At 51.6% G+C, this 21,954-nt stretch overlaps 1 protein-coding gene across 1 annotated transcript in view; it reads left to right on the forward strand.

Moving 5' to 3' along the window:
* The window catches only part of LOC117422554 (mitogen-activated protein kinase-binding protein 1), a 27,769-nt gene extending 5,867 nt beyond the window's left edge, over positions 1-21,902 (forward strand). The window contains 27 exon segments of the mRNA XM_058990543.1: positions 501-557; positions 784-841; positions 1,667-1,837; positions 2,434-2,571; positions 2,869-3,051; positions 3,353-3,370; positions 4,356-4,516; positions 5,966-6,155; positions 6,421-6,558; positions 6,661-6,848; positions 7,107-7,198; positions 7,404-7,529; positions 7,704-7,774; positions 8,253-8,374; positions 9,177-9,252; positions 9,615-9,726; positions 10,108-10,171; positions 10,489-10,611; positions 11,127-11,427; positions 11,976-12,127; positions 12,364-12,509; positions 13,496-13,672; positions 14,360-14,438; positions 14,891-15,195; positions 15,898-17,229; positions 17,853-17,938; positions 18,308-21,902. Coding sequence (XP_058846526.1) covers positions 501-557; positions 784-841; positions 1,667-1,837; positions 2,434-2,571; positions 2,869-3,051; positions 3,353-3,370; positions 4,356-4,516; positions 5,966-6,155; positions 6,421-6,558; positions 6,661-6,848; positions 7,107-7,198; positions 7,404-7,529; positions 7,704-7,774; positions 8,253-8,374; positions 9,177-9,252; positions 9,615-9,726; positions 10,108-10,171; positions 10,489-10,611; positions 11,127-11,427; positions 11,976-12,127; positions 12,364-12,509; positions 13,496-13,672; positions 14,360-14,438; positions 14,891-15,195; positions 15,898-17,229; positions 17,853-17,938; positions 18,308-18,556 — 4,915 coding nt within the window. The 3' untranslated portion in view covers positions 18,557-21,902.
* Positions 21,903-21,954: the final 52 nt, after the last annotated feature.

Here is a 21,954-nt window from a genome sequence, read left to right on the forward strand (position 1 = left end):
GCAGGCCCAAGCTGCAGCGTGCACACACTGGATCAACTGCACTTTCTGGATCTTTAATATTCTGTGCAACACTGAAATGCTTCCCCAACTCACTTCCCCACAACCAGTATTTTCAGAATCAGTTTTTGCTGGAATAGTTAGTAAGCATGGCAAAGGGCAGGAGGCACTATCTGTTTTACACAGCGAGAGAGTGGGGAGTGGTGAGTCCCATGGCTAGGAGTAAGGCTGTATTAATTAATAACCTCTCTTTCTCTCCTCTCTCCCTTCCTCCTCCCTCTCTCTCCCTCCCTCCTCTCTTTCTCTCCCTCTCTTTTTTTCTCCCTCCCTCCTCTTCCTCTCTCTTTCCTCTTTCCCCTACCTCCTCCCTCTCTCCTTCCTCCTCCTCTCTCTGTCTCTCCCTCCCTCCTCCCTCCCTCTCTCCTTCCTCCTCCTCCCTCTCTCTCTCCCTCCCTCCTCCCTCTCTCTCTCCCTCCCTCCTCCCTCTCTCTCTCTCTCTCCAGGTGTGTGATTGTGCTGCTGAATCCCAAGAAGAACAAGCAGCATCACATTCTGAACAGGTCAGGACAGCTCTTCAAACACGCTGCATTTTCCTTAGCTGCACAATAAGCGCTTCTGAGCTCAGTGCAGTGGAGTGTACCTATTGTATAGTTCAGTTTGGTTTCATTGCTGTTTGCATTGTGCATTTTGTTTCACAATAGGACCCTTGTAATAGAATGACGTGCTTGTATTGAATAGCGAGGGGGGGTTTTATTCATTCATTTCCTTTGTTCTGTATTTTTATAGGAAAACAATCACAGCGCTGGCTTTCTCTCCCGATGGCAAGTACCTGGTCACTGGAGAGGTGAGATTCTCTGCTTTGCTGTGTCATTAAAATACACAAGAACGACTCCTTTATCATCTCAGTGTCACCGCTACCTCCATCAGTGTTATTGAGGGGAAACCAGAAGAAACCGAGTCAAGCAAGCCAATATATCAACTTGTGCCTTCATCAATATTATTGAATCTAGAAGAGATTGAGTTTAGCAGACAAGGGTTTCGGCTAGTGCCTTCATCAGTTTTATAGTTTTGGTTATTATTATTATTTGTTTATTTAGCCGACGTCTTTATCCAAGGTGACTTACAGAGACTAGGGTGTGTGAACTATGCATCAGCTGCAGAGTCACTTACAACAACGTCTCACCCGTAAAATGCCCCAGTGTTTCACAGCGTTCAGATTCACTGCTGGAGCTAGTGCCTTTCCTCAATGTTGTGTCCGTGCAGTCCGAGCTGGTTTCTGTGCAGTGCTGGGTGCGGGTGTGTTCAGGGCAGTCCTGCAGTGACCCTGCCAGTAAAGCTTCACTACTTATCCAGATCATTCTGCTGCTGCTGGAGCTCAGAGCTTTTCAAACGGGTGTGGGAGTGTTCATTGTGTCTCTGTCTCTCTCAGAGCGGTCACATGCCTGCGGTGCGGGTGTGGGAGTGTTCACTGTGTCTCTGTCTCTCTCAGAGCGGTCACATGCCTGCGGTGCGGGTGTGGGAGTGTTCACTGTGTCTCTGTATCTCTCAGAGCGGTCACATGCCTGCGGTGCGGGTGTGGGAGTGTTCACTGTGTCTCTGTCTCTCTCAGAGCGGTCACATGCCTGCGGTGCGGGTGTGGGAGTGTTCACTGTGTCTCTGTCTCTCTCAGAGCGGTCACATGCCTGCGGTGCGGGTGTGGGAGGTGTCAGAGCGCTCTCAGGTCTCAGAACTGCAGGAGCACAAGTATGGCGTGGCCTGCGTGGCTTTCTCCCCCAACGGCAAGTACATCGTCAGCGTGGGCTACCAGCACGACATGAGCGTCAACGTGTGGGCGTGGAAGGTACTGTCCGACTGCCCGTCTGTCTGTCAGTGTTTTCATGTGTCTGTCTGTCTGTGTGCCTGCCTGTATGTGTGTGTGTGTGTTTGTCTGTCTGTGTGTGTCTCTCTCTGTGTATCTGTCTGTCTGTCTGTGTCTCTCTGTGTATCTGTCCCTATGTCCGTGTGTGTGTATGTTTGTGTATGTGTTTGTGTCTACCTTTTCCTCTGTGTCTGTCTGTGTGTAATATATATTCTAAGGTAGAACTGTTAAGAAACTAACGGGTAACACACAAAGTCATTCACACAATGTTTTCTAGATAGAGGAAAGCACCTGGTTAATGTTACACAACTTGAAATAAACAACTCCCAGGAGCCCTGCATTAACGGGTGATAATGACATGGAATAAATACAAGCTTTGCGTGAAGTCAAGCCGACAAATGTTTGGGCGAGAGCCTTCCTCAGTCTCTTCGTTTGGGCTCCTTCATTACTGGAAGACACTGAGGAGGGGCCTTGCCTAAACGTTCACCTGCTTGACTCTTCATAGTTTTCAGCTCGCACTGTAATCCCCGTGTTCCCTGACGCTGTTTTTTTCTCTCGTTTGTTTTTGGGTTCTTCAGAAGAACGTGGTCGTGGCGTCTAACAAGGTCTCCAGCAAGGTGACGGGCGTGTCCTTCTCTGAAGACTCCTCCTACTTCGTCACCGCCGGCAACCGGCACGTCAAGTTCTGGTACCTGGACCACACCAAGTCCTCCAAGGTACTGCCAGGTGCAGTAAAGCAGAGCGGAGTGTTGTGATGCAGAGCCGGGTGCAGTAAAGCAGAGCGGAGTGTTGTGATGCAGAGCCGGGTGCAGTAAAGCAGAGCGGAGTGTTGTGATGCAGAGCCGGGTGCAGTAAAGCAGAGCAGAGTGTTGTGATGCAGAGCCGGGTGCAGTAAAGCAGAGCAGAGTGTTGTGATGCAGAGCCGGGTGCAGTAAAGCAGAGCAGGGTGCAGTAAAGCAAGCACATAGATAAAATCTGCATCCTCTCCCCTGTCTCTGCCCTCCCCTCCCCAGGTGAATGCCACGCTGCCTCTGCTGGGCCGCTCCGGGCTGCTCGGAGAGCTGCGTAATAACTTCTTCATGGCGGTGGCGTGCGGGCGCGGGCGCAAGGCGGGCAGCACGTTCTGCATCACCTCGGCCGGGAGGCTCTGCGAATTCAACGACAAGAGACTGCTGGACAAGTGGGTAGAGCTGAGGGTGAGTACACTGAGGAGAGCCACGCTTCCCAATACGAGTGAATGATAAGAAACACTGCATTTACTCTGTGTGTGCGTGTGTGTGCGTGCGTGCGTGCATGCATGTGTGCGTGCGTGCGTGCGTGCGTGCGCGTGTGCGTGTGTGTGTGTGTGTGTGCATGCGTGCATGTGTGTGTGTGTTGTTGGTTACAGATGATGGACACCTGAAGTGGTTTAACTTCTTTTTCTCCCCTTACCCTCCCTCTCTCCTCCTCCCTCTCTCCCTCGCTATCCCTCACTCGCTCTCGTTTCGCACCAAACAGAATACAGATGGTATAACAGTAAGTCCAGCCTCACCTCGTCACACCCCACCTCTCATCATTCACTCACCCCCACAGTCACCCTCAGTTCGTGATGAAAGGCACTATATAAGTATACCTTTATGTATTTACTTATTTATTTATATTAAATCTACACTGAGATTAGATTTTGATTATTTCATTCTGCTAATTGAATGTCCTTGAAAAATGTTAATTGGATTAGGCTTGGGGTTACGGTCAGAGAGGCAGGGAGGCAGGCAGGGAGACAGACGCACCATTGTGTGAGAGAGAGAGAGAGAGAGAGAGAGAGAGAGAGAGAGAGAGAGAGAGAGAGAGAGGAGAGAGAGAGAGAGAGAGAGAGAGGGGGAGAGAGAGAGAGAGGGGGGGGGGGAGAGAGAGGGGGGGGGGAGAGAGAGAGAGAGAGAGAGAGAGAGAGAGACCCCCTCTCAGCCTAAGTCCCTGAGTGACAGACAGGCACGCTTGCTCACATGTGATCAGGTTCAATTTGCAGTCACTCTTCAGATTGAACCTGACCACATTCTGTAAGTGGTGTTCCATTCCCCTGGAATAGGTCAGGCCTCCCATTCAAACGCACACACATTCTCACTTCCATGACTGGCTCAACTGGAAGGCAAAGTGCACATCAGTTTGCCTTGCAGGGGTGCTCAGTTATCCCCTCGCTCCCTCGCCCCTCTCTCACATTCTCATTCCACTGGATCGGAGCTCATTCTCTCTGTACTCCAATGCTCTCTCTCTCTCCCCTCCTCCCTCCTCTCTCTCTCTCTCCTCTCTCTCTCTCTCTCTCTCTCTCTCTCACCCTCTCCCTTCCCTCTCTTTCTGTCCTCAGCCCTCTCTCTTCCTCCTCCTCCTTTCTCTACCTTTCCCTCGCTCCCTATGCCCCCTCTTACTCTCCTCTCTCGCCTCTCTTCTCTCATCCTCTGCTCTCCCCTCTCCTCTCTCACCTCCTCCCTCCTCTCACTCTCTCACTCTCTCTCTCTCTCTGCAGACGACTCTGGCCTCCTCCCTGTCGGTCAGTGAGGAGTTGGTTTTCTGTGGCTGCGCAGACGGGACGGTGCGCGCCTTCAATCCCATCAACCTTCACTTCATCTGCACCCTGCCCAGACCCCACAGCCTGGGCACCGACATCGCTACTGTCACTGAGGCCAGGTGAGAGGGGAGGGGCCAGGGCAGAGGGGAGGGGCCAGTGAGAGGGGAGACCCCACAGCCTGGGCACTGAAATCGCTACTGGGTGAGAGGGGAGGGGGAGAGAGCAGAGGGGTTCACCTGGGCTGCTGTTGTGTGCTGATGCACTCAGCACTTTTGACTGAGCTGGTTTTATTACAGAGTCTGAAACACTTTGAATTGTGCACCGCAGGCAGCAGCTTCATTTCCCTCACTGTGACACACAGCTCTGCAGAGGAACTGCTTCTGCACAAAGAGCCTGTTCAGGGGCCGGCTGGGTCATGTGACCGCCCGTGGGCTCAGAGGAATGCGAACAGGATGCAAATGCAGGAATACTTGCAAACACACAATCCTAGCTTTTCTTTTCATTTCCTGCTTTTTCTTTCTGCTTTCTTTTACAATTCATGCAAGTCGTTCTGTGCGTGGGCCCATATCTGAATGCAGGAGGGATCACAGAGGGCCAGTGCCATCTCAATCCCCACAGACATTTCAGAAGTATTGCATTCCGTCTCATCTCCGAATGCTTTCAACTCATAAATAAATATGAGTGTTGCCCTCAGGGCTTGTCTGCAATGGGAAGGGTTTTACACAAAGCGTGGAATTGAACTCTTCACTGAGAGATGGGTGTTTATTAAAGCTGTGCTCACACAGCAGCATTAGCACTGCCCCCCTTTAAAGCAGTGTTAGCCGAGGGTTTCAAATCCATTTCTGTATCTCGTCGGGGCAGGGGGAGTGTTGCATGGGGACAGGTCAGTGGTTACACTCTGGTGTACCTCATATAGTTTAGACGTGATCCTGAGAGCCCTAATGAAGACACAGGATGATCCTGAGAGCTCTAATGAAGACACAGGATGATCCTGAGAGCTCTAATGAAGACACAGGATGATCCTGAGAGCTCCAATGAAGACACAGGATGATCCTGAGAGCTCTAATGAAGACACAGGATGATCCTGAGAGCTCTAATGAAGACACAGGATGATCCTGAGAGATCTAATGAAGACACAGGATGATCCTGAGAGATCTAATGAAGACACAGGATGATCCTGAGAGCTCTAATGAAGACACAGGATGATCCTGAGAGCTCTAATGAAGACACATGATGATTCTGAGAGCTCTAATGAAGACACAAGGGTGCTCCAGACTTCTGAGCTTGAGAGGACTGGAAACAGAAAATAACACAAAGTGAATCTAAAGAAGAAGAAGGATAAGATAAGTGACATTCCATGCCCGTACCAGATTGAGATTTCAGTTGTCATACAGAGTAGTTTCTGTATTTGTGAATGTAACACAGTTCCTGGCTTGTTTCACAGCAGTCTAAATCAGTTTCTTGGCTGTTCTGTGAACAGCCCCTGTGTTTCACTGTATAGAGTGACATTTGATAGAAATGTCGCTCTACAGGCTGTTCTAGACTGTGTTTGGTTCTCTGTCCTGCAGCCACCTGTTCTCCCCTGACCCGGAGGCGCGGTACCCCGACGCAGTGGCTGTGACCTATGACCCTGCGAGCCGCTGGCTGTCCTGCATGTACAGTGACCACAGCCTGTACGTGTGGGATGTGAGGGAGCCACGCAAAGTGGGCAAGGTGTACTCAGCACTCTACCACGCTGGCTGTGTGTGGAGCGTGGAGGTGAGGCGCTCTCGCTATGATCATTGTGCTTCCTGTCTATGAATTGATTTTCTTTCTTTCTTTCTTTCTTTCATTTTTTCCTGTAAATTTAAGAGGATCCTGAATGTTAAGTGTGTCTCCTCTCCCCTCTCTCTCCCTCCCTCTCTCTCTCTCTCTCTCTGACCCCCCTCCTCTCTCTCCTCTCCCTCTGTGTCTCTGACCTCTCTCTCTCTCTCTCTCTCTCTCTGTGTCTCTGACCCCCCCCCCCCCTCTCTCTCTCTCTCAGGTGTACCCCGAGGTGTGTGACAGCTCTCTCTCCTGCCTGTCTCCCGGCTCCTTCCTCACCTGCTCCTCCGACAACACGCTGCGGCTCTGGAACACGGACTTGCCGGGCGCCGCGCTGACACGCAACGTGCTGAGCAATGTGAGTGTGAGACTGAGAGACTGTGTGTGTTTCGCAGTGTGTCTGTCTGTGCTAGGCAGTGTTCTGGTTCTGACTCTGCTGTGTCTCTGGCGCCCCCTGCAGGATCTTCAAAAGATTTTGTACATGGACAGTAACACTGCCGCCCTGGTGGACTCTGAGAGCAGTGCAGCAGGGAGCGCGGAGAAGCCCTCGGACTCCCAATCCAACGACACAAAGACCGGCATTAGAACCCTGTGTGTGAGTCCAGACGGGCAGCACCTGGCATCGGGGGACCGCAACGGCACCCTCAGGTACCTGCACTGACACACACACGCACTGAGACACATACACACGCACACGCACTGAGACACATACACACACACACACTGACACACACACACCGACACACACGCTGAGATTGCTCCCTGTGGTTTGTGCATCTGTGAGCATTTCAATTGGTCAGCGCTGGTGCTTGTGGAGGGCTGTGCCAGCTGTCTGTTCAGCGCTGCTGTGTCTGTGCTGTGCTCTGGAGGCCAGACTGACAGCCTGGGACTGTGTTTGTGCTGCAGGGTCCACGAGCTGCACTCCATGGGGGAGATACTGAAGGTTGAGGCCCACGACTCTGAGATACTTTGCCTGGAGTACTCCAAACCAGAGACCGGTCAGTGAGCTCCATCTCTTCCTCCCTCTTATCACTCCCTCCATCCCTGCCTTCCTCTCTACCTCTATACCTCCCTATCTCTCTACCTCCCTCCATATCTCCCTACCTCCCTCTGACTCTCCTCTCCCCAGTCTCTCTGCAGGCCAGTCCCCCTCTCTCTAACTCTCTCCTCTATCTAACTCTCCTCTCCCCTGTCTCTCTGCAGGTTTGTCCCTGCTGGCCACGGCGAGTCGGGACCGGTTGATCCACGTTTTGGACGCTGGGCAGGATTACCGGCTGCTGCAGACCCTCGATGAGCACTCCTCCTCCATCACTGCGGTCAGGTTCGCTGGTAAGAGAGGAGGAGAGGAGACAGGGGTAGAGAGAGCACAGTAAGAGAGTAGAGAGGACACAGAGGGGAGAGCGTGAGGACAGAAATAGAATCAGAGAGAGGGGAGGAAAGAGACTGGGGAGGGCTGGGGCTGGGACAGGTATGTCTCACTGCAGTTTTCCTTTCTCTCCTTAGCAAACGAGGACAAGGTGCGGATGATCAGCTGTGGAGCTGACAAGAGTATCTACTTCCGCACTGCCCAGCAGGTACAGAGACACACACACACTGACACACTGCCCAGCAGGTACAGAGACACACACACACTGACACACTGCCCAGCAGGTACAGAGACACACACACACTGACACACTGCCCAGCAGGTACAGAGACACACACACACTGCACACACACAGCACTATCTATCTGTGTATATAAGGCTTTGTTCCACCCTCACATTTGTACCCTTATAAAAGTTTACCACAGTATTTTTGCCCGGTCATTTTTGCTGTTTTCTCCCATTCTTTTCCCATGGCTATACCATGCAGTTACCTTACTTTACTGTGGTTTGCCATGTTTTTTTAATATGCTTTACCATACCTCTGTATTGGCCTCACAATGCCTTCCCATGCCTTTAGAAGGTAAACCTTTAGAAGGGTAGCTGTCACCCCTGGCCCTCTGTCTCCTCTGCTTCATGTCCCTCTATCTTTGTCCTGACGCGCTCTCTCGCTCCCCCCTCTCTCTCAGACGGCGGAGGGCACGCGGTTCACCCGCACTCACCACATCGTGCGCAAGACCACCCTGTACGACATGGACGTGGACCCCAGCCGCAAGTACGCTGCCGTGGGCTGCCAGGACCGCAGCATCCGGTGAGGGGAGAGGCAGGGAGAGAGAGTGTGTCTGTGTATATATGAGAGAGTGTCTGTGATTGAGTGTGTGTCTGTGTATATGTGAGAGAGATGAGAGAGAGTGTCTGTGTCTGTGCTGTTTGTGTGTGTCATTGTGTTCCCAGTAATCCTCCACGGTGAGGCACAACAGCGGGCAGCGGTGGTGCGCTCAGTGGATTAGTGCGCAGGTTCAGGGCACGGCGGCAGGATTAAAGAGCAGATTACTCAGCTTTGGAACTTTCCGTGTGTGTGTGTGTGTGTGTGTGAGATCACATGTAATGCTTGCACACATGTGTGTGTGATTACGTGTAATGATTGTGTGTGTGTGTGTGTGTGATTACGTGTAATGACAGCGTTGGGGAGGGCTGCATGTATGTGCACACGGTAGCATTGCTCTCAGTCTGGTCTTTCTAATCGTTTTGCTGTGTGGTGTGTGCATGTGCCTGTGTGTCTGTGTGGATACCTTGCCTACAGTATAATCCTCCTATTCACCACAAGAGTTCAAGGGTGCCTTTTCCAAGGCACACTGTTACAGAGCTGAAGAGTGTTCAGGGATATTCCTACAGAGCACATCCAGCTTGGAATCAAGACTCCCATTTGCACCCAGCAGACTCGTGGCTGCTCACTGTCACAGCAGCGGATGGCCTGATGGCCTGATCGCTGCCCGGCGAGCAGGTTCACCACGGGGCTCTGTCTCGTGCACGCAGGTGCTGAAGAAGCAGAGGCCTTGCTTCTCTGGGTTTAGCTGAGTGATGTCTCTAACAGGGTGCTCTTTGTGTTTCAGGATATTCAACATCAGCAATGGGAAGCAGAAGAAGCTGTATAAGGGCTCCCAGGGAGAGGACGGGACTCTGATCAAGGCAAGCAGCACACAGCATGACTGCTATTGATACAGTTAGAGTTATACATACAAATGGCATGGTAAAGCATAGGCAAACGCATAGGCAAAAGCATGGTAAAGCATGGTAAAGCATAGGCAAAAGCATGGTAAAGCATTGGTAAGCTCTGTAAAGCCAGAGAGGCATGGTAAAGCATATTATAAAACAACAAAGCAAACCCTGGTAAACTATGGGAAATGCACAGTAGAATCATGGGAAATATGAAATTGCTGTGCAAATCTTCCATGGTAAGTGGTCCAATAGGAGACACCCTACACACTACTTATGGAACTTCTAGTATAAATATTCTTATTGTTACAGTAAATGCTCCCCCTCCCTCACAGGTGCAGACAGACCCCTCAGGGCTCTATGTCGCCACCAGCTGTTCAGATAAGAACCTGAGCATCTTCGATTTCTACTCTGGCGAGTGCGTGGCCACCATGTTTGGACACTCAGGTAGGAGTCAGAGCCTCACTGCACTGCATTCACACCAACACTGTTCATTAAAGCATTCCTGTCCCACACATTACCTGCTGGATCAAGCGCTGCGGACACAGATAGGAGCTCCTGACCAAGACAAGGGCCCTGGAGAGATGAGGTCAATAATCTACTGGTAATGACTGCTGTGGAGGGTATGACATGACCAACCCACAGCCCATCAGAGCAGAGGGGAGGGGGAGGGGGAGGGACTGCAGCATGGCCAGCCTGCAGCCAATCAGAGCAGAGGTAAGGGAGAGAGGGGGAGGAGAAGGGAGATGGGAGGAGAACACAGACGGGCTCCATGTTAACTCTATTGAACGCAGACTGATTGATGAGCTCTCTTTGCTTGTCCTGCAGAGATTGTGACGGGGATGAAATTCACCAACGACTGCAAGCACCTGATCTCAGCCTCGGGAGACAGGTACGTTCACACGAGGATGGAACCCTGCTGACCTGACAGTCAGGTCCTGCAGTGTGGACCTGACTGCACTGGGGCTTCCACTGCTTAACGACAGTGATGTCGATGCAGAGGCCAGTCAATAATCACAGCAGCAGATAACAACACAGAGTGGGACTGATCCCCTCCTGCTACTGCCGTCATTCTGGCAGAGCCCTGCATTGATGGGGGTTCAGGCTCATCCCAGCGTTAACATGAGATGCACTCTTGATACAGGAATGCTGGGACACTTCTCACTCTCTCTCTCTCTCTCTCTCTCTCTCTCTCTCTCTCTCTATCAGCTGTATCTTCATCTGGCGTTTGAACCCAGAGCTGACCATTAGGATGAGGCAGAGGCTGTCGGAGCTGAAACAGAAAGGCAAGCCGGCCCAGAAAACTCCCCCGCGAAAACACTCCACTCTGAGGTGAGACACGCGCACACGCCTCGCACACTCACACTCCACTCTGAGGTGAGACACGTGCACACGCCTCGCACACTCACACTCCACTCTGAGGTGAGACACGCGCACACGCCTCGCACACTCACACTCCACTCTGAGGTGAGACACGCGCACACGCCTCGCACACTCACACTCCACTCTGAGGTGAGACACGCGCACACGCCTCGCACACTCACACTCCACTCTGAGGTGAGACACGCGCACACGCCTCGCACACTCACACTCCACTCTGAGGTGAGACACGCGCACACGCCTCGCACACTCACACTCCACTCTGAGGTGAGACACGCGCACACGCCTCGCACACTCACACACACTCGCTCTCCTTTCGCACACACACTCATCAGCTTGGGAGTTACACAAAAACACAAATAATCCCACACTGTCACACACACACACACACACTCACACTCACACTCACACTCTCCCTGCGTGTCGAGCTTCACTCCTTATCGCCCCCCCCCCGTTTCCCCTTCCAGGCGCGACACGTTTAGCACCCCCCCACCCGTCACCATGTCCTCCGACAGCGACAAGGAAGCGGAGGATGATGGGATAGAGGAGGAGGAGGAGCGGGGGGTTCTGGACGAGGGCCGAGCTGCGCAGGAGCCCCCCCTGTCCTCCGCCCCCCCTCGGCCCCGGCGCCGCTGGTGTCACCGTAGAAACAGCGCGGAGCTCACCGTGAAATCCATGCTGGACCTGCGGCAGCTCGAAACGCTGAGCCTGGAGCCGGAGCAGGGAGGGGCGGGGAGCACAGCCAGCCTGCTCACCATCGGAGCAGAGGTGAGGAGAGGGGAGAGGGCAGAGGAGATAGGAGAGAGGGGAGGGGCGGGGAGCACAGCCAGCCTGCTCATCATCGGAGCAGAGGTGAGGAGAGGGGAGAGGGGAGAGGAGAGGGGTTGGGGTTCAGGTTCAGCACAGCCAGTCTGCAGACAGTCGGAGCAGAGGGAGAGGGGAGGGGTTGTAGTTCAGCACAGCCAGTCTGCAGATAGTCGGAGCAGAGGGAGAGGGGAGAGGGGAGAGGGGAGAGGTTGGGGTTCAGCACAGCCAGTCTGCAGACAGTCGGAGCAGAGGGGAGAGGGGAGAGGGGAGAGGGGAGAGGGGAGGGGTTGGGGTGCAGCACAGCCAGTCTGCAGACAGTCGGAGCAGAGGTGAGGGGGGGAGATGATATTGAAATCACTTGACGCAATATATAGTTGTTAGACACAGTGTGAGACAATACTTTCATAAAACAAAGTCTGTTCTCCACTAAAATCCCACTGCAATGCACTGTAACCCCCCTCAACACACAGACACTGAGACATTTCCATTGACTCTCCCCCGCCCTGCAGGTTGAGGAGTCCTGTTTGGGGTTCCCTCGCCCGTACCCGCGCCCCCACTCCATCCAGCTGACCCCCTTCAGAGAGGAGGGAGTGCACCCCGAGAGTGAGGAGCCCGTGCTGTACCCCGACAGAGCCCAGGACAGTGTCAGCCTGGCCGGGAGGTAAAGCCACAGTCCAGGGCTACACACACACACACTGCTCCTCTGCTCTAGTGTTAGAACTGCATGATATTGAAATGGAATAACCCTGTCTTTACACAACCAGAGAAAACCATGGGTTGTAGAAGTGCCTCATACCCCCGCACTTTTTAATTTTTTTTCTCCCTCTCCCCCCTCTCTCTCTCTCTCTCTCTCTCTCTCTCTCTCTCTCTCCCCCCTCCTCCTCCCCTCACTCTCAGTGAGTACCAGGTGAAGGAGCTGCCCCAGGGGAAGCTGGGACGGGGTTACCCAGGTAACAGTTGCCATGACAAGCACAGCCCAGACAGTGCCTGCTCAATGGACTACTGCAGCAGCCGTCTGTCCAGCCCTGAACGGCCCAGAGAGGGTGAGTCCAGATACACCCTATACCCTACACCCTGCACCCTATACTCTATACCCTACACCCTATACTCTACACCCTGCACCCTATACTCTACACCCTGCTCCCTACACCCTATACTCTATACCCTGCTCCCTACACCCTATACTCCATACCCTACACCCTGCATCCAGCACCCTGCACCCTATATATTACATCCTGCATCCATCACTCTGCACCCTATATTCTAAACCCTGCATCCAGCATCCTGCACCCTATATTCTACACCCTGCTCCCTACACCCTACATCCAGTACTCTACACCCTGATCCCTACGCCCTATACTCTATGCCCTGCACCCTGCATCATATACCCTACACCCTGCATCCTGCACCTTGCACCCTACACCCTGCACCCTACCTCGTACACCCATTATCCTACACTCTGCACCCTACAACCTGCACCCTACACTCTACACCCTACACCCTACCCCACAATCACACTGCTGCCACCACAGCATACACACATATTTGAAACGTTGGGGACACTCCAGATAAGCCCTGAAGCTCATGTTGTATTGCTTAATGTTGCAGGCACACTGTTAAAGAAAAGGGTTTTTATAAGGGGTTTTCTACTGCTGCTTTTTTTCTCCCCTTTTCTGTCTCTGTTTCTGTCTCTGTCAATGCACTGTTGTAGCTGGTTATATACATGTATGTGTATATAAGTACATTACACGTGAACTACACACACAGTGTGTAAATGTGTGCTCTTCAGATATATATCTGCTGTATATATACATCTATATCTTGAGGTGAAGATATAGATGAGCTACAGTATTGCCAGAATATATGACATCACCAGGAGTTCCATGATGTCATAGCTGCACATGACATCACAACAAGTGAAAGTGATTTTTTTCACATATAAATAATTAAACTCCACATAGGGTGACAGTAAAGGCTAAAAAACAGGCTCCAGGCAGTGACGGTGTGCACGCGTGTGCGTGTGTTTCAGACTCGGAGGTGACAGAGCCGCTCAGTGTGGACGGGCACTCCTCCGAGGGGGAGGAGCTAGATGAAGAGGAGGAGGAGTTTGCAGGGAGTGTATCAGAGGGGGCGGTACCAACCACGCCCGATCAGGAAGCATTCCTCAAACAGCACTTTGAGACACTCGCCGACCTGAACAGTGCAGGTATGAGGGGGAGGAGAGAGAGAGAGAGGGGGGGGGAAGGAGAGAGGAGGGCATGACATGACAGGCAGGAGAGGGTGGTTCTGTAAAACCAGCAGTGCAGTATAACTAGCTTCAGTGAACAAGCTTAGTCACCTCTGGAACTCTGCCTGGCAAAGTGCATTATCATTACGGGGCATTGCCAGTCTCGCATCCCACCCCCCACCCCCCCGACTGGCCACCCGGGAGCCCTGCATGTGACTGGAATCTTTGTTTGAACCCCCCCAACCTGCACCCCTGTGCTTCTCTCCTGAATCGTGGTCTTGTTGTGGTCAGTGTGCCGACAGTCTGTCCAGATACTATTAATATGGTAACAGTATAACGCATGATTACAATCTGTCCAGTCAACCCGTGACTCCTCACTACTGGAAACTGAACAGTCCTCCGTGTCTCTTATGATACAAGACTGCCCCCACGTCAACACATTTTAGTTGATTAGGACATTTCAATTCATTTAAAGCTACAGCGGCTGCTATTTCCATGGTCTACGGCTTCATGCAATCAGACATGTGTTATTGAAATGCTTCAGTTGCTTTAATATGGCACCACTGTATTCTTTGATTGAATCCAGTTGCTGCGTGCCGGTGTGTGTGGAGCCCCCTGCTGGTAACAAGGCTGTTGTTGCGGTATGTTTTGTGTTTTCTCCTCTAGGGGGCGCGTGCAGAGCAGCGAGCAGCGCGGAGAATCTCAGCATCTCATCCCGGTTCCTGTGCCAAACCTCCGCCATCAGGTAGGAGCTCCAGAGGGATTAGCGGAGTGCCTGATCAAGTCTTTTCAAATGTTACAAGGAGGTGGCAAAGTTAACCCTAGCCAATACTTTAGGCGCGGCACAGAAACCAGAACCAGGGGACACAGTGGGAAATAAAGTGACCAGATGCAGTGGTGCAGTAGAGCTGGAACTCGCATGATAGGCAAGCGAAGTCACATGACTTACATCCACGCACAGCTGTTTGAGTCAGTCAGCAGTCCTCTTGATGCAATGAAAAGAGCATTAAGAAACTTCTTCTATTACAAACTACTTCTTTAAGAAGGCTAAACAAACAGTGCGACCAGATTTCAGACTACACCACTGCTTCACACAAAGAGTAGTGAGGGTAAGGAATGGGCTACCCAGCCATGTAGCTGATGCTGAATCCCTGGGATCCTTTCAGACTGGACTTGTTTCTCTCCCGCCCCCAACAGGAGTCAGTTTCCTTTCCCCAGCCGGAGCGCCTCGGAAGTGAACTCCCAGAATGGAGGGGGGGTACGGCCCCCGGTGTCAGAGGTCAAGCCGCTCATGGAGGGGGGGCTGCTTGGGGTCCGCGAGGGCCAGCCTGCCCAGGACCCCCCCCCTCGCCTCCCCTTCGCTCAGAAGAAACGTAACCCCGCCGCTGAGGGTCGCAGGGGGATCGGCAACACAGCGAGAGGGCAGGGGGCCTCGGCCAGGGGGCAGAGTGCAGCCGCCACCATGAGGAAGTGTCATTCAGTGCATGACCTGGCGATCGACGGTAAGAATGAGATCTAAAATACATGATAGCGTGCTGTGCAATATACAATACAGGGATAGAGTGCTGTGCAATATACAATACAGGGATAGAGTGCTGTGCAATATACAATACAGGGATAGCGTGCTGTGCAATATACAATACAGGGATAGCGTGCTGTGCAATATACAATACAGGGATAGAGTGCTGTGCAATATACAATACAGAGATAGAGTGCTGTGCAATATACAATACAGGGATAGCGTGCTGTGCAATATACAATACAGTGATAGAGAGCTGTGCAATATACAATACAGGGATAGCGTGCTGTGCAATATACAATACAGGGATAGCGTGCTGTGCAATATACAATACAGGGATAGCGTGCTGTGCAATATACAATACAGGGATAGAGTGCTGTGCAATATACAATACAGGGATAGCGTGCTGTGCAATATACAATACAGGGATAGCGTGCTGTGCAATATACAATACAGGGATAGAGTGCTGTGCAATATACAATATAGATCCGAGTGCTGTACCATACAATACAGTGATAGAGAGCTGTGCAATATACAATAAATATGTGCAAATATTAACAATTTGTTGAAAGAAAGAAATATAAAGGGTGAAAGAAAATTCAATGAAGAAAGAATTAAAATGTGGTGCCTGTGTTACATTAACCCCCCGTCCGTTTCTCTGCTTTTTTGGGGTTTTTTTGGGCAGCTGATCAGCCGCTGGCTTTGGCCAGTCCCTCCAAGGAGCTCCAGACACCCCCCCAGCCGGGCGACAGAGACAGAGAGGCACGTCCCCAGGCCCCACGGCGCTCCCTGCCCGCCGTCCCCACCTCCCCGCTGGGCAAGGACAGCCCCTGCCAGCCCCGGGCCTGGAAGCCACGCTCCTACATGAACCCCACCACCAGCTCCATGGCAAAGATGTCCCGCTCTGTCTCCATGGGGGACAGTCTGAACCTGAGCGAGACAGGGGACCCCAGCGGTCCTGCCCCTGCCCCTGCCCTGGCCTCCTCCACCTCTCCCTCCCCTCCCTCCTCTACCGCCTCCTCTCCTGCCCCCTCTCTCTCCCTTCCCTCCTCTGCCTCTTCTACCTCCTCTCCCTCTGCCCCCACTCTCACTGTCTCCTGTCCCCCTGTCCCTTCTCACTCCCCCTCTCCTGCCTCCTCTATGTCCTCTCCCTCTGTTCCCTATCGCTTTGTCTCCCATCCCTCCTCTGCTACCTCCCTTCCCCCTGCCCTCTCTGTCCCACTTCCTCCCCCTCCTTCCTCTACCTCCTCCAAATCAAGCTCTGTCCAAGACCAGGGGAAGCAGACATTTGCCCCAGTGGCTGTACTGTCTTCTACCTCTTTGTCCCTCTCTCCCTCCTCCTCCTCAATCTCTGTCCAGGCCCCTCGAGCGGCTGTAGTCCCCACTCTGATCGGGGGCGGTGCCTCGGGGGGCAGTGCCACTCTGCGCTCCCCACAAGGGCTGCTCCACTCCAGGCTGTCCTCTCCCAGGGCTGGCAGCCCACACCTGGCCCTCGATATCCCCACCCCGCTGCCCGACAGACCCTCGCTGGCCTCCTTCTCCCCCGGCTCCAAGCACGAGACCTTCCCGGGGGAGGAGATCCTAAGTCCCAGCAGGGCAGAGAAGGAGCAGCCAGCCCTGGGGACCTCTTGTTCAGCCCGTCTGGAGGGTGCATCCGGGGGGCAAGCAGAGAAGAAGACCCCAGCCGAGGCGGAGTCCAGCCCTGCTATCACTGCTCCTGCTGAGTCGGAGGAACAGCGCTGTGGTTCCAGGAATGAGGACTCCTTTTGTGTCAGCACTGGGATTGGGCAGGCTGGCTCCCAGGACCTGGTCCCCAGTCCCTTCCTCTGCACCTCCCTTGCCCCCCCGGACCCAGGTTCGAGTCGGCGCCGCCACTCCTCCCTTCTGCTGTCTTTCTGTCCCCTGCCGCCTCATCGACTGGCCCTGCCCCTGCTCTTCTTTACATCCAGCTTCTGGCCTGTCTCCTCCGCCACTAACTGCTCACTCTGTTCATCCATGAACCATCGCTGCCTGCAGGGTGAGACTGCACTCTCCCTCCCGCGCTCTCTCTCTCTCTCTCTCGCTCACTCACTCTCTCGCTCACTCATTTTCTCGCTCACTCTCACTCCTTCTCTCGCGCACTCATTTTCTCGCGGACTCTTGTTCACTCTCTCGCTCACTCATTCTCTCGTTCTCTCTCTCGCTCTCATTCTCTCACTCACTCTCTCGCTCACTCTCATTCTGTCTCATTGACTGTCATGTTTTCTTGTTTTCTGGTTTCCCTGTGTGTGTCTATTTCCATTTGCAGTTTGGGTTGTACTTTAGATTCTTCAATCTACACTTAATTAGAGCTAATGAAAGGGACACAGGTAGATGGCAATACTACCCTGAGTGTGTGTGTGTGTTAATGCCACACAGTGAAGTCTAATATTGCAAGACCCAGTGACTTTAATTATGATGCACTTTACATTTCATGTAGCGCTAAACAATAATTTGCACTTTTAGGCTTTGAAAGCTAATTTGAGGAAAACACCAGGGGCCATTTTCACAAAGCATCACTACAGTAGCACTGAGCAGGCTGCTAGCTAGCAAGAGAGCTTATTTTTTTACCTGTTTAAAAGTTGCTAGCTGTGAGTATGAGAATGCCTCTCTCCCTCTCAGAGCCTGCAGTGAGTGTGCAGAGTTGTCACCTGGCTGCCCTGGAGCTGCAGAACAGTCTGCACCGAGCCCTGGAGCTGTACCGAGCGGTGAGGCACCGGTCTGGCTGGCTGTCTGTCTGTCTGTCTGTCTGTCTGTATCTCTGCCTGTCTTCATGTCTGTATCTCTGTCTGTCTGCCTGTCTGTCTGTCAGCATGTCAGTGTATCTGTCTGTCTGCCTGTCATCTTGTCTGTCTCTCCTTGCCTGTCTGTCTGTCTCCCTGCCTGTCTCTCTGTCTGTCTCTCTCCCTGACTGTCTTTCTATCTGTCTCCATATCTGTTTCTCTGTCTCCATGTCTGTCTTTCTAAAATGAGAAAGAAAAACGCATTACTAAAGTAAAACTGTAAGTAAAAAAAAAAAAGGATAAAAAGAGAAATGGGTTTCAAGTCATTGCTTACTCTCTGGCTCCCTCTCGCAGGTCCGGGGCAGTGGCAGTGCTGGAGGGCAGTCTGGCTCGCAGAAGAGGGAGATGGCTGGGATCCTGTGGGAGACGTTCTCCGCTGTGCGCTCGGAGCTGGAGTCTGTGGAGGGGGCTGAGCCGGGTAGGGGGGGCCAGGCTCTGAGGCTCTCTGGAGGGGGGGGAGAGGAGCTGACGCTGGCTCTGCTTGAACAGTACTCTGAGCTGCTGCTGAGAGCCGTCGAGAAGAGACTGGAGCACAGACTGTGACTGAGCACAGACACACAGGGACAGGAGCACAGACTGACACGCACAGAGACAGAGACAGAGATACAGACACAGACAGACAAACACTCGCACTCCGACAGACAGACGCGTATACAGACACACACAGACAGATGGACACGCACACCCAGACAGACAGACAGACAGACACACCAGAACCTGCCAGGACTTGGGGAGCACGACCCCTCAAACAGACGCTCAGTGTGTGCAGCAGTTCAACAAGCGCCGCTGCCCAGCTCAGGATTAATGGGACAAGATCACCTGGGATCCCCACAAGCCAGCAGTGAATCTGGGTGGGCAGCCATCAGACAGGAGGGGAACCCCCAGCTGCACAGTTCAGGGGAGCACAATTGCTGATCGTAACTGAGCTTTCAGTGTCTCTTTTAAGGGAGGTCTGATCTGAAGTCAATTCCACACTTATTTTATTATGATCATTACTAATTCATTTTTAAATGTATTATTATTATTATTATTATTATTATTATTATTATTATTATTATTGTTTTTTTTGTAATCATTCGCAATGGATAGATGGACCTGAACTGTATTTGAATCTGATCTAGTCATGTCTTGTCAGACAGACAGACTGCCAGCACACTGTCTGCTGCATGGAGACCCCAGTGAACTGTCCTTCCACTCAGAGAACTCACACTAACACTCTGTAATCCCTCACAATCTGCCTGAGACCTCATCACCACACTGAGGCAGCAGTATCCCTCCCCACCACAAGAAGACCACCTCTTGTTTAGGAACTACTTTCTCCACCAGCAGAAGAACACAACGCGAGGTAACGCGATGCGCATTCCAGATCTTGACATGTAACTGCAGTAACCCTCCACATCGAGGGAAGATATTACACACCACTTATTACAATGGATCGGTTTTGAATTTTTTTTTTTTTTTATAAAATATTCCAGAACACAGCATCAGTTTTGAGAACTATCTTCCAGACTTACTGCTTGTAAGCTGGGGCCCTTCATCAAACAGCTCAAGGGTGTTTTTGTTGTGCTGTGATTCGGGGGCACATGGTAATCCAACACTACTTGTAATGTCCCAGTAGCTATAGAAGAAAACGAATCAGTGGCCAAAGCGAGACTGACTGGGATTGCTGTCTGGAGTCCAGGGAGACTCACTGTTTTCATCTTTTTGCACCAGACCTAATGACAAAAAACCTGAATCCAGTCCAGCATCTTACTGATGTTCAGACCAGGCTGTGTGTTCAGAGCCTGTCCTGCATCGTCCTGCGCTGCTCTGATAAACTTTCCGATTCAGGAACACCGTCTTTTAAATGTGAACGATCCAGCGATCACCCCACTGCTTCACACCCACATACACACACACACACACACACACACACACACACACATACACACACACACACACACACACACTGACACACACACACACACACACACACACTGACACACACACACACACCCACATACACACACACACACACACACACACACACTGACACACACACACACACACACACACTGCACTGGCACAAACACGCACACAGGGACACTTCGACATGCAGAGACTGTGCTGCTGTGTCGTTGTGTGTGTCGTGGACAACATGTTTGGACTTTCCACAGAGAGAGACCAGTCTGCAATAAAACCTGGATTTGAATCTCAAGTCCCTTCCTATGTCTTAAATACCTGCTTGTCTCCTCTCTCCTCTCCTCTCCCCTCCTCTCCTCTCTTCTCTCCCCTCCTCTCCTCTACTCCTCCTCTTTTCCTCTCTTCTGCTGGTCTGTTTTACAGATTCTATGTGTTGTACAATAACCAGTACAGTGAATGTTTGGGGTATTTTTTGTAATGCTCTTAATAGCAGGAATTTATAATACTGTATTTTTGTGTTTGTTTTTGTAAACACGCTGTATGAGTTAATGCCCAGAGCAGCGGAGTGCACATTTTTAATACGAGATTCACGGTTCACATATTTTCAGCGCGTCGAAGTGCTGGTCTTAATTATCAAACAGTGAAATATCAAGGGACCACGATATGTACAATGTAATTCAGCGTCTGGTCTGTAGGACACAAAGCAACGTCATGTTCAGGTGTTAGCAGTTGAACATTGTGCATAGTGCCACCTGGTGTCTGAATATGAAATTAGTGTTGGCTCCCCATTGCTCCCCGCTTCTGTGGTTTAGTGGCAGGCTCCTGCTGTTTCCTGCCTCCGTGTTACCTGTTCACTTTTCTATGAAGATGTAAAGCACTTTGTTCTGGAAATGGTAAAGCCATAGAGAATATTACGGTCCAGCAGACAGGACTAACCTCCCCCACTCCAGGGACGCACGAGACCCTCGCTGTTTCGCTGCTGATTAAAATCACTGCCTTCCTGTGTGTTACAGGTAATAGGACCCTACCTGACACCCACAGGCTTTCTTATTTCCTGTGCACCGTAGGACGGGAGTGTAACACAGGAAGTGAACCTGCAGTGTGGTGGCAGTGTAAAGTCACAGTCGATACAAGATCAACAAGGAAATGGTCAGGGTTTCCAGGCTGCTGTTATGCAGAAACTAGCCATCCCACTTCCTCAGTGGTTGGAATGTGATTGGTAGAATGTGCATGACATTCAGAATGTTTCTGATCCTCCTTTGAGATCCTAATATTCTGCTGCTGTAGAACAAATTCTCTTAACATAGGGCAGTAGTGATTCCGAGACAGTGGGGTAGATACTGTATACTTGTGAATCTATGTGCCAGTGCAAAGATGAGCCAACTTTACTGTCGAGCACACAGCATGTAAACCCACCCCACCAAGCAGGGTCTCTGCTCTCCTGTGTTAAAATAATATACTGTACGGCAACAGTGCAACTCTTAAAGGGGAGGTCCCAGCTAGCTCTACACCGTAGATAAATAGATACTTGCACTGGCATGGGGAAGCAATGCCCTTTCTGATGATAATCGGGAGCAGGCAGCTGTTTTAATGCATGGGGGAGGGGTCTGCCCCCTTAAGAGAGACGGGACTCCTTTTTTGCATGGTTGTATTCTCTTAACAGTTCATGATGTGTTTGTACAAGGTTTGTATGTGATTTTATCAGATTTGTGTGTCCTTTTATAATTACGGTGGGTACGTCTTAATCCTTCGTTTTTAATTGAGAAGGACCGGGACCTATTTGTTTATTCCTGTTTTTAACTGCTGTCTGTTTTAAACCCTGTATATTTATATTTATATGTGTGTGTGTGTGTGTGTGCTTTGCACTGGCTTGGGCACGAGTTCAGTTTTGAAGTGTTTGTACCCTCATAATGTTTGTACTGTATGTGTATCCTTCAGAATCCCTCTTGAAAAACACTTTGAAATAAAGCCAGTATTTATGAAGCTCTCCCAGTCTGTGTGTGCTGTGTGCGAGCGAGGGTTGGGGTTGTTGTTTTCGG

This window comes from Acipenser ruthenus, chromosome 18 (assembly GCF_902713425.1).
Source record: "Acipenser ruthenus chromosome 18, fAciRut3.2 maternal haplotype, whole genome shotgun sequence".
NCBI lineage: Eukaryota > Metazoa > Chordata > Actinopteri > Acipenseriformes > Acipenseridae > Acipenser > Acipenser ruthenus.